We start from the raw sequence: 15,952 nt of genomic DNA, 5'->3' as shown, positions 1-15,952 counted from the left end.
TTTTAATTGCTTGTTCTATCAGTTTGAGAGAAGTATGTTAAAAACCTCATAGTTCTTTCAATGTTGAGATTATGTTATTGAGTGTTTACAAGTTTTAAATTGTTATGTTGTTTTATGTTCCCAATGGGTTTAAAATTGTATTAAGAAATGTCCATCTTATCTCAAGTAATGATGCTTGTCTTGAAGTATACTTTGACCATTACTTAGCGTACCTTTCCAAAAGTGAAACTTCTACGCATTTTCATGTATTATCTCATATACTCACAATGTCATTATAAGATAGTCATTACTTTAAATCAGTTCACAGGTAAGGAAACTAGGCCCTGAGAAGTTCTCTTCCCAGTGTCACTAAGAGAGCAAGAGACTTAGGATTCAAACCAGATCTCTTCTAGACCAGGGCCTAGCTCTTACCACCTCACTGTATTTCCTCTTTTTTTTTTTTTTTTTTTTTTTGCCTATCTGGACTTACAGATTTTTTAATTAATTAATTTATTTGAGAGAGAGCGAGCATGAGCAGAGGGATGGGGCAGAGGGAGAGGGAGAAGCAGGCTCCCCACTGGGCAGGGAACTGGATGGGGGGCTCAATCCCAGGACCCTGAGATCATGACCTGAGCTGATGGAAGATGCTTAACCCACTGAGCCACCCGGGTGCCTCTAGACCTGCATATTTCTGAAAAGTATTACATCACTTCATAGACACAGAAGAAGACTATATTTTAAACTTAACAGGTTTACAATAAACAAACCAGGCTGGGGCGGGGGAAGCTTCTATTAAAAGGATCAGGTGATATTTATAATCTTCATTTCATTGTAAGCTGTTTTCTGTAACCATTTTGAACTAACAAATACAAGTAAACTATTTTTATGAAAACCCATGCATTTGGGCAACCCAGGTGGCTCAGCGGTTTAGCGCCATCAACTTCAGCCCAGGGTGTGATCCTGGGGACCCAGGATCGAGTCCCGCATCGGGCTCCCTGTGTGGAGCCTGCTTCTCCCTCTGCCTGGGTCTCTGCCTCTCTCTCTGTGTGTCTCTCATGAATAAATAAATAAAATCTTTAAATTAAAAAAAAAAACTCATGCATTTCTTCAAACATTTACTAATCATCTAATATGTGAAGAGCTATCCAATTTATAGAGATTCTCTAATACATATGGTAAATGTCTTAGCAAAAACTAAGGAAAACATAACACAGAGCAAACAAAACAGAAATACTGATAGAAGAAGCAAAACGAAGAGAATGAAGTTCACACATAGCTTCAGAAGAAGGTGCTCAAAAGTAATGAACAAAGGAACAAATTTGGTGGAGGTGGGGAGGCCTGGGAAGTTAAGTGCGAATCGTGCCACAGTTAAATATGGAACATAGTTCTGTTTTCTTATGATCAGCTGCTGGCACACAGAAAGCTGTGCATCAGCAATATTTACCAAAAAGAAAAAAAAATAAGATTGAAAATGCAAATTTAAAAATAACAAAACAGATAAGAAAATGATAAAAGTAAAGGGGGACTACTCAAGATGAAGATACTAAGAGTGTAACAGTCTACAAAGAGCTACACAAAGTTTCCAAAGAGCCTCTAAACCCTAAAACACTCATAAAGAGGGTGACATGATCATAGGTTTCAAATGTCCACAAAGTTGGGACAAACCAGTTAGTTCTCCTCGAGTCCTCAGAGAGAAGAAATGATTTAGTATTGCAGAACACCACTCTCAACAACTTCATTACCTTACAATATGATGATTTTCAGAGGTCTGCTTTTAAATAAGGTGTCTTATTGTCGGTCACTGGCCTCACAGCACAGGGTAATTTATAAAAAGGAATAACATGGTGTGCTCTAGCAGAACAATGGTGTGATGGACCTTTCTAATTGCAGGGCTGAATGCAAACACAGACTGTACAGAATTAGAACAAGGATCCTAAACTCACATGTCTATAAGGGCAAAGCCACTTTTTTTTTTTAAGATTATATTTATTCATGAGAGACACAGAGAGAGAGGCAGAGACACAGGCAGAGAGGAGAAGCAGGCTCCATGCAAGGAGCCTGAATGCAGGACTTGATCTGGGGAATCCAGGATCACACCCTGAGTCAAAGGCAAACGCTCAACTGCTGAGCCACCCAGGGGTCCCGGGGCAAAGCCACTTTTAAAGGAAAAAGTTCTCTGGACATCAAAACACAGACTGCAAATGAAACACGCAAGAATATTCTTTCCTTATTCAAAGCGATATGCTTCCATTTTCCTTAGACCATGTGGAACCTTTCACTGTTTCACAATTGTTAGAAATGGTGACAGAAAGTCCTCTGCTATGAGAGAATGAACATCACAACTCCTCTGACCAGTGGCAGGTGACACTCCTAGTGAAGGAGACAACGAAATGGGAAATAGTCTGGCAGGCTGAAAATGACAGGCTTCATTGAAAAGATAAATATTACTTGCTATGCTATTGTATAATAAGATATATTTACTTATGTCTAGTTCTTCACATAAAGTTCCTAAAACCCTTGGCATTTCCTGAGTGACAGAAGTTCCAGAGAAGCATCTTTTGTTATCCTAATAGCCCCCTTCAAATATAAAGATTTACTTTACTACTGAAATGATTCCCAATGGGCCCCTAGATAGCTTTAGGATAGGGGCTGGTTGCCAGAAGAACCAACTTTCAGACCCCACCCCTCAACCTCTAGGGAGGGGAGACAGGCTAGAGATTGAGCTAATCACCAACTGACAAAGACTGAATCAATCCTGCCTATGTAATGGTAACTCCATAAACCCTCTAAATGATGGAGTTCTGAAGGCTTCCAGGTTGGTGAACACACGGAGGTACTGGGAGGATAGTGTGCCTAGAGATGGTATGGAAGTGTGGCATCCCTTCCCCCATACCTTGGCCAATACATCTCTTCCATTTGGCTATTCCTGAGTTGTATCCTTTATAATAAACCAATAATAGTAAGTAAATTGTTTTCCCTGACTTGCTGCGAGATATTATAGCATATTACTGAACTTGAGTAGGGCACAGCTGGTTGGTCAGAAGTGCAGGTGCAATCTGGAACTGCCACCGGTATCTGAAGGGGGGCCGTCTTGTGAGACTGAGCCCTTACGCTGTCTGGTCTGCACTAACTTCAGGTAGTGTCATAACTGAACTGAATCATAGGACACCAGGTGGCTCCCACAGAGAACCGGAGAACTGCTTAGTGTGGAAAAACCCATGCATCTGGTGTCAGAGTATAGTAATAAAACCAGAGAAGACTGAAGTGTTCTGGTATTATAAAGACAGCACTTTATACTTGGCTTTTGACAATTTTTGCCAGATTGTCTTTTCCAAAAGTTCAGATTTTATACAAAATCTCTGGATATTAACCCTTGGCTCAAAAACCAACCAAACAAAACAGCTTTGAAACATGGTACAGGACAAATAAACCTACTTCTGATCAGCTGCCAATCTGAAAACCTTTGGTCTTAATGGCCCTCCAGCCAACCCATAAAATTATAATTGTTTTTTCAACTGAGTTCCTAAAAAAGAGTGAGTCTCAGTGGTTCAAGGTCATCCTCCTTAAAAACTAAAGCCCACTGTGCCCATATAGTGGACTACATACATGGCCATAAACTCCTCCTCTCCCTATATCCACGTCTCCTTGCCCTGAAGCTGGAAGTGCCCTCTCAGCTGGGACTTGCTTCGGACAATGGAAGTGAGAAAGTATGACACAAGCAAAGGTTCAAAAGATGCTTTTGCATTGAAGCTTGTCCTCTCTTGCTGCTCTCAGAAGTCGTGCCACCATGTGATGAAGTTCAGACTAGCTTACTGGAAAAAAGAAGCGACATGAATAGAGGCCCCAGATGTCCCAGTCATGGCATCTAAACCAACGAGCCCAGCAGATCTGCCAACTGACACATGACACAACACTGAGACCAGCCAAGCCAGACAAGATCAAAAGATCTCCCAGCTGACCGAGAATTATGAGCTCAATAAATGGCTGTTAGTTTGAGTGACTCATTTTAAGATGAGTGATTACAAGAAAAGATAACTGATAAGATGCTGCAATATCTCAGTGCTATGTGTGCCACAATGCCACTATAAAATGCCACTGGTTATGATGGAATTCAGAGGGCCTTTCCTCAAGAGAAAAGGCTCTTATGGTCCAATCACTACCAGTCCTATTAGTATTATTAATGCTAAGTGTCTTACATATTCTGGTCGCCTGTATTAGCCCTATGCTGACAAAATCATCAAGCTGCACAGAGTCTGATAGCTTTCTCATTTGCCCAAGGTGTCAGCTTCTATTCTCCTTGATCCTCTAGGATCACTCACTGTAAAAACTCCCCTTAGGGGGAGAACTGTCAGCAAAGAGCCACATACTTGGAGCTAGAGGGGAGACTGAAATTCTCTTAAGGAAAAGTTAAAGTACCTGAAAGGATATACACTTGCTTGTGGGTCAAGGGAAGGCCAAGGGAAGGCCAACTGACAAAGTCCAGGATCTCCTTAGAAGATACCACAGAATGGGTGTACTACAGAAACTTAGGGGGAAAATTTTTTTTAACTAAAAGCAAACAATTTAGTACACTCCCAATCACCCAGAGTACATTATTACTTCCTAGTGCATACTCAAAGATAAAACAGTTGCAAGATAGTCACCTGATAGCTCAACTGAATGAGTAAACTTGCTGTACAGAATAAACACTATAAAAGTTAGGGGTAATTTCAAAATTCATGGCCTCTGTGCTATATTCGTAATCTACTGCTTGTTTTTCTGAAAGAAACTAAGACACCAGAGATAACTGGTATTTGAATTTCTCTAAATTCACAGAAATAAAACAGTATCATCTGTACTCAGAGGAAGTAGTTCTCTTTCCATTTTTCTCTTGGGCCACATGGGTTAAAGCGAGAAAACCCTTAGCTACACTCAAAGAGGCCTCAAGTCAGAAAAGTATTAGTTTAAAAGTAGGGGTACCTCAGGACTATTATGTTTCGCTACTCTGCAGTCTGGAGTATTTCAAACTCATAGTTTATAACACATCTTAGTATCCGGTATGTCAAATCTCAGTGCTCTTCTTTTTTTTTTTTTTTAAGATTTAATTATTTATTTATGAGAGAGAGAGAGAGAGAGAGAGAGAGAGGCAGAGACACAGGAGGAGGGAGAAGCAGGCTCCATGCCAGGAGCCTGACATGGGACTCGATCCCGGGACTCCAGGATCACGCAGATCGCGCCCTGGGCCAAAGGCAGGCACTAAACCGCTGAGCCACCCAGGGATCCCCTCTCAGTGCTCTTCTAATTTTTTTCTAAGCTACTGACATCATTCTTTGAGGAAATGTGGGGGTTAAGAAAGTCACCTTATATTTAGGAGCCCTAACACTTGGACACATATATTGTTACCATGCCAGGAGGACTGCTCTGCCTTAAAGAAAGGTACACCTATGCATTACGTACTTCAATCCATCTCTGTTAGGGTATCAATTATCAGAAATTCTTCTCAGATCCTAGAAATAAACTGACGACCTTAGCTTCAGGGTTTTTCCTCTGTCTAGATAGGTATTTCAACACATAACCAAGACATGACAACTCTTTGATGTCCAAATCTAAAATGGCAACTTCCCACATATTCTCTCCTTTGCCCAGATGAGGACATAACTAAAGAAGAGATGCACTCCCCTGAACCATAGCACCCTTGATATTGGAGCTTAACGAATGCTTTAGAAATCCAAAAAAGCAACTTCCCTTTTCTGAGCACTTTCTCTTGAGTATTCCTCCTAGGGTGTTCCTTTTCATTTTTTAAACTGTTGTGTTCAACATCAAAGAAATTTGCTAATTTCCTAATCCCTGCCCCCGCCACTCACTTCTTCCTCTTTGCCTCACTCCCAATTTACCAGTGCCTACACTAAAAGGCCAGCTTAATCAATGCCTTTGTATCCCATCTGTTCAGTGATGGCAGTCAAGACCAATATGGACTTTGTGTTGTATCATGATCCCCCCTGCTGACAAGAGGAGGCTCACCAGCAAGAGTAGGAAAAGAGACCCAAGAACATTTCCTGAATGTTCCCTGTGTGCCAGGCATTTGGCTGGACACTTTCAAGTACGTAGCTTGTTTACCACTCTGTAATTTTCTTCAGTCCCTGATGGCATTCACAAGGAATACTGTGCATGAGCAAACAATGAATCATTTTCTCTGGTTATCATTTTGCTGAGAATCACCTACATCCCACTTCTGGCAGATTTAATTCGTTTTACATGTATATGCCCCAAATTTGGGATGGACTCTGTTTTTGTATATGTTGTGTATATATAAATCCCAATACCTCTCTATCCCAACTTCTCCCTCATGAGCCATCTGAAAACCCAAGGGTTTTAAATGTAACAAAAGCTTTTTAAAAAGAATGGCAATCCTAAGCAAAATTTAGACACTGACTTTTTTTTTAATTTTTTTTATTTATTTATGATAGTCCCACAGAGAGAGAGAGAGAGAGAGAGGCAGAGACATAGGCAGAGGGAGAAGCAGGCTCCATGCACCGGGAGCCCGACGTGGGATTCGATCCCGGGTCTCCAGGATCACGCCCTGGGCCAAAGGCAGGCGCCAAACCGCTGCACCACCCAGAAATCCCAACACTGACATTTTAAAAACCTTTCCCTTTTAACTTTACCCTTTTATACAACTTCAAAAAAGTAATATTTTAGCTAACCTTGTGACAATGTCACTGGTTTTCTAATTATTGCCCAGTAATAAATAATTTTAACCAACCCACTGATTTCCTATGATGATAAATTTTAAACTGACTTTGCGCATGCCTCTGTGTGTATGATCATTCTTTTTTACAAAAATAGTGTCTTTTTTACTGAATAAACTGGACATCATAACACTGTGTAAGTTTAAAGTATACAGTATGTGGCAGCTTGGATGGCTCAGCAGTTTAGCGCCACCTTCGGCCCAGGGCGTGATCCTGGAGTCCTGGGATCAAGTCCCACGTCAGGCTCCCTACATGGAGCCAGCTTCTCCCTCTGCCTGTGTTCTGCCTCTCTCTGTGTGTCTCTCATGAATAAATAAATAAAATATTTAAAAAAAAATAAAGTGTACAGTATGTTACATTTATACAGTGTAATGTGATTGCCAATGTAACATCACATTACATAATTATAGTACATAAAAAGTATATATTCATTATACTTTTTAGGTCTCTACAGCATATTTACTACTCGTTACAAATTTGTACCCTTAAACACCACCACCAATCTTACACCCTACATCATTCCCTGGTAACCACTGTTTTACTTTAAAAAAAAAAAAACAGATTTAACTTTTTTAGATTCTACATATAAGTTAAATCATATAGTACTTGACTTTCTCTGACTTGCATACCATACTTGCTCAAGGTCCATCCAATCTGTTGCAAATGGCAGGCTATCCTGCTTTCTCATGGATGAATAATATTTCATTATGTATATGCACTACATTTTTTTTCCATTCATCTGTTGATAGGCATCTGGGTTGATCCCATATCTTGGCCATTGTGAATAATGCTGTAATAAACATAGAAGTACATACATCTCCTCAAAATCCTATTGTCATTTCCTCTGGGTATATATCCAGAGGTGGAGTTGCTGGATCATATGGTAGATCTATTTTTAATTATTTTAGAAACTCCATATTATTTTCCATGGTGGCTGAACTGATTTAAATTTCTACCAACAACGTATAAAGGTTCCCTTTTTACTACATCCTCGCCACATCTTTTGTCTCTTGTCTTCTCAATGACAGCCATTATAACAGGTGAGCGGTGGTATCTCATTGTGGTTTTGATTTGCATCTCCCTGATGATGAGTGATGTGAGCATCTTTTCGTGTACCTACCTGTTGGCCATTTTGATGTCCTCTTTGCAAAAATGCCTATTTAGTTAATCTGCCCATATTCTAATCAGATTATTTTTTTGTTGCTAAATTGACTGAGTTCCTTATTTATTTTGGAATGTTCTGTATGTCTGTTAAGTCCATTTGTTCTAAAATGTGGTTCAATTCTAAAGTTTCCCTATTGATTTCCTATCTATCTATTGCTTCCAGTGGGATATTTAGGTCTTTTACTATTATTCTATTATCTATCAACTTATACCTCACGAGCTCTTAGTATTTGCTTAATAGATTTCAGTGCTTGGTATTGGATCTGTATATATTCACAAATGTTCTATCTTCTTGATGTATGGATTCATTTATCATTTCATAATGACCTCCTTGTCTCTTGTTATCCTTTTTGACTTGGAGTCTATTTTGTCTGATATAGTTATTGCTCACCTTTGACTCCCACCTGCATGGAGTACATCTTCCATCCTTTTACTTTGAGTCTGTAGGTGTCCTTAGAGCTGAAATAAGTCTCCTGTATGCAGCATTTGGTTGAGTTTTATGCTTTGTTTTTTATACATTCAGCCACTCTGTGCCCTGTGATTGGTGGGTTCAATCCATTTAAATTTCAGGTGATTCTTGACATGTAGGATTTACTACTGCCATTTTATCTTTTGCCTTCCCACTGTTTATTTTTCCTTCTGTTTCTACCTTTGTAAGTTGGTGGTTTTCCATAGTGATTTGCTCAGTTTCCCCTCTTCTTTATGTTTCATGTCTATGCTCTACATATTTGCTTAGTGGTTACCAGGAGGATTACAAAAAACATCTTCTAAAGTAGTCATTTTTTTCTGCTGATAGCAATTTATTGTGATCTGCCCATAAAGATTCCACCCTTTTTATTCTTCAGTATTTTTGATGTCACAATTATCTTTTCATGCTGTGATTTTGCTACCAAGTTGTAGTAGCTATAATTATTTTTAAAGCTTTTCCTTTAACCTTTATACTATAATTAAGAATTTAATATACTATTCTAAAAGAGAGTTACAGTGTTCTAATTCTGATTGTCCATTTACCACCTTAATAAGAGTTTTGTGTACTTTCATCTTCCCATTTCAGCTTGAAGAGCTCTTTGCAACATATCTTGTAAGGTAGATCTTGTGGTGGTAAAGTACTCTCTGTTTTGGTATGCCTGGGAAAGCCTTTATCCTTCCGTCATATCTGAAGGATAACTTTGCCAGATATTGAGAGGCAGTTTTCATCTTTTAATATTTTGAAAAAGTCATTCTACTTTTCCCAAGTTGTAGAGTTTCTGCTGAGAAATCTGCTGATAGCCTAATGCAGGTTCCTTTGTAGGTTATTATCTCCCCCCACCCCCAGCTGCTTTTAAAATTCTTTACCATTTACTTTCGACAGTTTAGATATAGTGTGTCTTAAACAAAGTCTTTTTACAATGAGGTAAGTGTTTTATTACCTTTGTGGACTTGTCTGTCCAGTTCCTTCCCCAAGTTTGCGAAGTTCTCAGTTATCATTTCTTTAATATGCTCCACTTCCTTCTCTCTCTTGTCCCTCTGGTAAACCCAATCACCTAATGTTGACTCTCCTAATGGAATCTGATGGTTCTCATAGGGTTTCTCTACTTTCCTAAAATCTTAGTTCTCTCTCCTCTTCCACCTGAACCATTTCTAGATTCCTATCTTCCGGCTTGTTAATTCTCTCTTTCATCTGATCTGCTCTATTTTCAATGCTTTGTAAATGCATTCTTCATTTCACGTATTGAGTTTTTCAGCTCCAGAGTCTGGTTCTTCTTTAGAATTCTTTAGAAGTTCAATCTCTTTGGTAAAGTACTCCTTCTATTCATTAATTTTATTCCCAAGATCATTATATTGCCTTTATAAGTTTTCTTGTAGCTTGTTGAATTTCATCATAATAGCTAGTTTGAATTATGTATCAGATTGCAGTATTTTGTGTTTGGGGGTACAGCTCAAAACAAGCTGCATTTTCCTTTTGTGATACCATATTACCATGATTTTTCATGGTTGGTTTCATAAAAAGTGCCTCTGCCACAGTATCTGGAGCAGCAAATACCTTTCTTTGTTATGTAAAAGTCTTGTTTACTTTGATTCCAATAGTTTTAACAGGTCGGTAATTGGAAGCCTTCCTTTTCTCTTCCAGAAGGTGGTGCTGCAGCACAAGTTTTTGGTTTTTCTTACCAGAGCGGACTCCCCACTGCTGAAAGCTGTGCATTTAAAAGGGGGGAGACGGGGTGGCACCACAGTGGAAGGTGGTATGTGCTTAGCACCTGGGACTTTGGGTATGGCCCATGACCAGGTAGTAGGATCCTCAAGTGGGGGGTTCCCAGAGCTCTGTGGGCAATCCTTTTACAAATATCCCCTGGGGCAGATAGCAGGAAATACTTTCCTTCAGTTCCATGCCTGCCTTCTTCCTTTCCCTTTCCTTCCCCAGTCACTGTGGTTTCTGAGAGAAAGCAACAGGTTCTCCTCTGGCTCTGTAGCAGGTGCCTTCACCCTCCACCTCCTCTGCCAGAAGGGTGGTGCTGGCTCCCTATCAGACCTGTCCCAGCAGCCTCTGCTGCCATTCCCCTTACTCCATGGCCTCCTCCAACATACAATCCACTCTCTTTTGGGTACACACACAAATGAATCTCTTAGATGTCCTGATGTGCTGTACAAAGGTGCTTTTTTTGCTTTGTTTTGTAATGGATGTCTGATTAGTTGTAAACAGAAGGCAAGAGAAAAAAATGGAATGAGGCAGGCCACTGTGATTCTGACATCACTCTATTGGTGTCTTTTTATATTTAAGAATTTCTCTTTTTTCATGTTATATTTTATTGGTTGGTATTTACAAAACAACTTTGAATTTTAAAAGATCATTGTCTTTTATTCCTATGTGCAAATTTCCCCAGTATTTCACTAGCCATTTCCTGAGAACTTACAGGTACTACACTAGTGACATGAAGATAAACAAACAGGGGTCACCAGTCTCAAGCAACTCTGTCTAATGGGGAAAGCACAGGTAAATAAGTAAAATTTAATGTTTTTGGTGTTATAATATGTGCATAGTTCAAGTATAATACAAAAATGTATCATTTCCGGGCCCCAGAAGATGGTCATCTCCATCTGGAAAGCTCCCCGTCTAAGTCACCCAAACCAACTCATCATACCTGTTAAACCTGTTCCTTCCTTATGTGATCCTCTACAGCTCCAGAGCCCCATAATCCTAGCAATCAACAGGCTGGAAACCTTCTAGTCATTAACTGGTCCTCTTCTATGCTGGACTCTCAAGAGCCATACAGTTTGCCAAGCTGATCTATTATGTCTCAATAATGTCTTTTTTTAGGACTCTTCACTCTCTCTGTCTTACTTTCATCTTTATTACTCTTACCTAAATGAACCCTCTCCTAGCGAGTTGCCTGCTTTTGGTTCTCCCGTTTTACACCATGCTAGCAGAATTCTCTGCAGGAAGCAAGATCTTTCCAAAGAATAGCACTTGAAATTCTCTACAATCTACCCCCTACCTTTTCAACTTAGGTTTCCAGCTGCCAGTCTCTTTCATACACTCTGTGGTCCAGATGAACTATATTTACATAACAGTATCACAAATACCCTAACTTCCAACCTTTCTCAGGAGGTTCTTATTAAAAACTATACTTTCCAACCTTTAAGATTCCAATTAAATGGTGACTTTGCTGAGAAGTTTTACCCTGTTTCTCCCCTTCTGGAAAAAAACTGCATTCTCTTTTGAATTCTCCCAGCAATTAATTTGTGCCTCTATTCTTTTTACTAATGTTATCTTCCTAATAGAATGCATTTTTAAAAGTAGGCCATCTCAGGACACCTGGGTGGCTCAGTGGTTGAGCATCTGCTTTGGCTTGGGAGGTGATCCCAGGTTCCAGGATGGAGTCCTGCATTAAGTCCTGCAGGGAGCCTGCTTCTCCCTCTGTCTCTCATGCATGAATAAATAAAATCATTTAAAAAAAAAAAAAAGAATAGGCCCATCTCTTGCCCCAAAAAGCCAACATGTGTATGTAGTGAGTAACTGATAAGCCCTTTTTTAATACATTAATGCCTGTTTTACTTTTCGGTCAAACATAGATCCAAGTAGAGTATCTTAATAAGCTGGATGGCTCACCTGATTTCCACAGGGAATTGTGCATTTGTGACCAGGAAACTAGAGATTTTACACTCATGGAGTAGTTTCAAAAACCTATTGATTTCTGGGTACATGATGGGTTCTCCCACAAGGGACAACGCACAGTGCTTTACCATCATTGCTTCTTCAAAACGTTCTTCTTTGACACCTGGTACTCCTGGGGAACACAGTGAAAAGGAACAAGCTCAGTAAGTCATGGGAAAAACTTTTATTTTTCTTAAAAGTTTTTAATTTTTCTTAATGGTTCTTTAGTTATAGATGGCAAATTCATTTTTTATACCATTCAAATAATACAAAACCACGGCCAGGAAGAGGAAAAAGCTAGAATTAGTAAATCAGAAAAATTTGCAATCTCATCCTTGGTTTTAATACTAATTAAATTACATGAATATAAGCAGGCAAACCAAATTTTGTTAGCTAATTATCTGGAATGCAGAATATATTACTTTCCATAATTTGCTTAGTTCTGTATTCTTTCATGTTGGTTTAAGAAAACGAACTCAAATGTTTACTACAGATAAGTGGATAAACAAAATTTAGTATAAATGGGCAAAGGAATATTATTTAGCTTTGTAAAAGGAATGTGATGCTATCAGGTGACAAATGGATGAATCTATGCTAAGTGAAAAGAGCCCAACACATAGGGACAAATGTATGAATTCCCTTATTTGAGGTACCTAGAATTGGCTAATTCAAACAGAAAGAAAATAGAAAGCTACCAGAGGCTGGGAAGAGGGAGAAACAAGATTTGTTTTTTCTTGGGTACAGAACTTCTGTTAGGATGATGACAAAGTTCTGAAAATGGGTAGTGGTGACAGTTGCACAATATTAAGAATGTACCTTAGTACATTCAGTAATGACACTGATCAGTGACACTGATCAGTAATGACACTGATCATACACCTTAAAAATGGCTGCACTGGTAAATATTGTGTTATACATTTTTTTACCACAATAAAAATATGAGGGGAAGAGGCTGAACTCAGTATAAGGAAAAGCCTCTTCTTATCTCCTTCATTCCACAAGGATTCTGAATTGTGAAACTAAATGGAGTTGGTTCAAAACCATATAAGAAACAAAAAGAAACCTGAATTTATCACCACTGGCTGCACGTTGGAATCACCTAAGTGTCGAAAACTAGGTCCAATGCCAAAGATTCTACTTAAGTGAGTGTAAACCAGGATGATGGGACCTTCTAAAACTCAAGTGACACTAACGTGCAGCCGAGGTGGAACATCACTGCATAAATCAGAAGTCTCCAAATATGTTTGCACATTGGAATCACCTGGGAAATCTTAACTCTTCCAAATTCCAGGCCCCAGCACAGACCAATTAAACCACAATCCTGGGGGAGAAGCACAGGAATCAGTAGTTTCAGAAGCTCCCCAGGTGGTTCCAATGTACCAACAAGTTTGGGGACCACCGGCACACACCACAGGTTCTTGACCCTCACCAGACCTTGGAACTACCCAAAGCACTTTTAAAAATCCCAATATCCAAGTGGTATCCCAAACCAATTAAGTCAAAAACCTCTGGGGACGGGACTCAGGCATTTTTTTAAAACACTTCCCATTCGTTTTCAGTGTGCAGAGTGGGTTGAGAACTGCTCTCAATTCAAATGTACAAGGCACTCATGACAGTCCCTCAATCTAAGACAGAATTTGGAAGACTTGGAAAGAGTATAAAAAGGGAAATAAAAATATATCTTCTTTATTTCTGGCATTTCTATCAACTAACTCTAAGTTCTTTTCAAAGCATATAGTCTCTTCACAGATTCCTTGTGAAGACTGGAGGTGGGAGGAAGGATGTTAATATTCCCTCTCACTTAGCCACCCTGGAAACATAATTTCCTGAACCGTGAAAAGTCCCTACCTCAAAGAATTTTTGTTGGCATTAAATAAGATAATGCATGTAAAAGGCTTTAGCAGAATGCTTAGCGCACAAAAAACATTTGTTTAAAATTTATCACTGCTATTATCCTGGTTTCTTAAAATGATTAAATCCCAGTCGGTATCACCTTAACTATATAACAAACCCAGAGAAAATAAAGTCAAATTTCACTGCTCATTTGTACCTTATTTACCAGAAAGTGATTTTATTTTATACATGTGCAGCTGAGCATGCACACACACTTTATGTGGAAACAAGCAACTGCAACTAAATATCCAAAAGATCAAACTAACACAATACAGACTAAAACCAGAACAATCTAAATGTGACAGATGATACCTGCTACGATTGCTATCTAATTGCAATTCTGAGAATGTAATTCACATTAGTATTTTTAAATGAGTGATTTTTTTTAGGTGACTGAAACCTACGATCTTAAGTGAATCAAGTTTTTTAAAAACCTTGATCCCTAACTCACTGTACATTGCCAAAACAACTCAGCAGAAAGCATTTCCTTTTTATTTTTAATAATAAATTTATTTTTTATTGGTGTTCAATTTGCCAACATACAGAATAACACCCAGTGCTCATCCTGTCAAGTGCCCCCCCCTCAGTGCCTGCCACCCAGTCACCCCCACCCCCGGCCCTCCTCCCCTTCTACCACCCCTAGTTCATTTCCCAGAGTTAGGAGTCTTCCATGTTCATTTCCTTTTTATAAAAAATGTCATTAAATTTAACCGCACTCCCCCCCCCCTCGCAATGAGCATATGAGAAGGGCAGATTTAACCTGAACTGCAAAATTAACCTGAAACTCAGAAAGTAGAATAATTGAGCATTGGCTAGGCCCTAAGCACTGGAAGTCATGTGTAGCAGGTCTAAATTCTGACTATACCACTAAGTTGGTTTGTGTTTCTTGGTCAAGCCACTCAACCTCTCTATGCCCATTCTCTAATCTACAGATGGGGATTTTACACACACACACACACACACACACACACACACACACACGCGGCTTTTTTTTTTCTTAAGAATGTATTTATTGAGGGAAGAGAGTGCAAGCAGGGGAAGGGAAAGGGGAGGGGAGAGAGAAAATCTTAAGCAGATTCCATGCTGAGCAGAGAGCCCAACATGGCGCTCAATCTCATGAGGCTGAGATCATGACCTGAGCTGAAATCAAGAACATGCTCAACTGACTGAGCCACGCAGGTGCCCCCATACACAGCTTTTATAAAAATTCAATGAAATAAATACCTAGGGCAGTGCCAGGCCTAGCACAAAAGCATTCCAAAAATGTTAGCTGCAAATATTTTTATTTGAATAATATTTATTTTGTGAATTGAAACAAAAATTCAATCTTTTAATTATTTCAAAAATAAAATAATTCCACTCAATTCAGCATATATTTATAGATCACTTACTATGTGCCAAATAGTGCTCTAGGCAGCTTTTTTTTAAGATTTTATTTATTTGACAGAGAGAGAGAGCCAGAGAGCAGAAGTTGGGGGAATGGCAGAGGGAAAGGAAGAAGCAGGCTCCCCACTGAGCAGGGAACCCAACGGGGAACTCAATCCCAGGACCCTGGGATCATGACCTGAGCCAAAGGCAGATGCTTAGCCAACTAAGCCACTCAGGCATCCTCTAGACAACTTTTCTACAGTGAATAACTTTACAAATAATTTATCTATTTAGAGAAAAACCTCTGCCTTTGTGTTTATATTCTTATGAAACAGAGAACATCAAACATAATAAATCTGTAAATTCTATACCAGTGTAGTCCAGTAAAATGTTCTGAGATGATGCAAATGTTCTCTGTGCAATCTAATACAGTAGCCACCAGCCACGTGTGACTCTTGAACACTTAAAAGTGTGGTTACTTTGATGACAAACCAAATTTTTTTTTTAATTTTCATTATTCAAAATATAAAAGCCCACACGAGGCTACTGGCTACCACACAGGATATGCGTATCTTAGAAGGTGATAAGCATACGGAACAGAAAACGTAGAGTAGGGTATAGATTAGGGATCCAAAGAAGAGGAGGAGGCAGGCTGCCTGGAAAAAAGGGCAGTCAGGAGAAGCTCGCT

At 39.3% G+C, this 15,952-nt stretch overlaps 1 protein-coding gene across 1 annotated transcript in view; it reads right to left on the bottom strand.

The window, feature by feature from the left end:
• The window catches only part of LOC121487539 (S-adenosyl-L-methionine-dependent tRNA 4-demethylwyosine synthase TYW1), a 203,563-nt gene that overhangs the window by 84,607 nt on the left and 103,004 nt on the right, over window positions 1-15,952 (bottom strand). The window contains exon 12 of the mRNA XM_041749378.1: window positions 11,959-12,136. Coding sequence (XP_041605312.1) covers window positions 11,959-12,136 — 178 coding nt within the window. The remainder of the gene's footprint in view (window positions 1-11,958; window positions 12,137-15,952) is intronic.

The sequence above is a fragment of the Vulpes lagopus genome, chromosome 3 (assembly GCF_018345385.1).
Source record: "Vulpes lagopus strain Blue_001 chromosome 3, ASM1834538v1, whole genome shotgun sequence".
Lineage (NCBI taxonomy): Eukaryota > Metazoa > Chordata > Mammalia > Carnivora > Canidae > Vulpes > Vulpes lagopus.
Note: the sequence above shows the minus strand (reverse complement) of the source record. Positions and strands in the feature narration are given on the sequence as shown.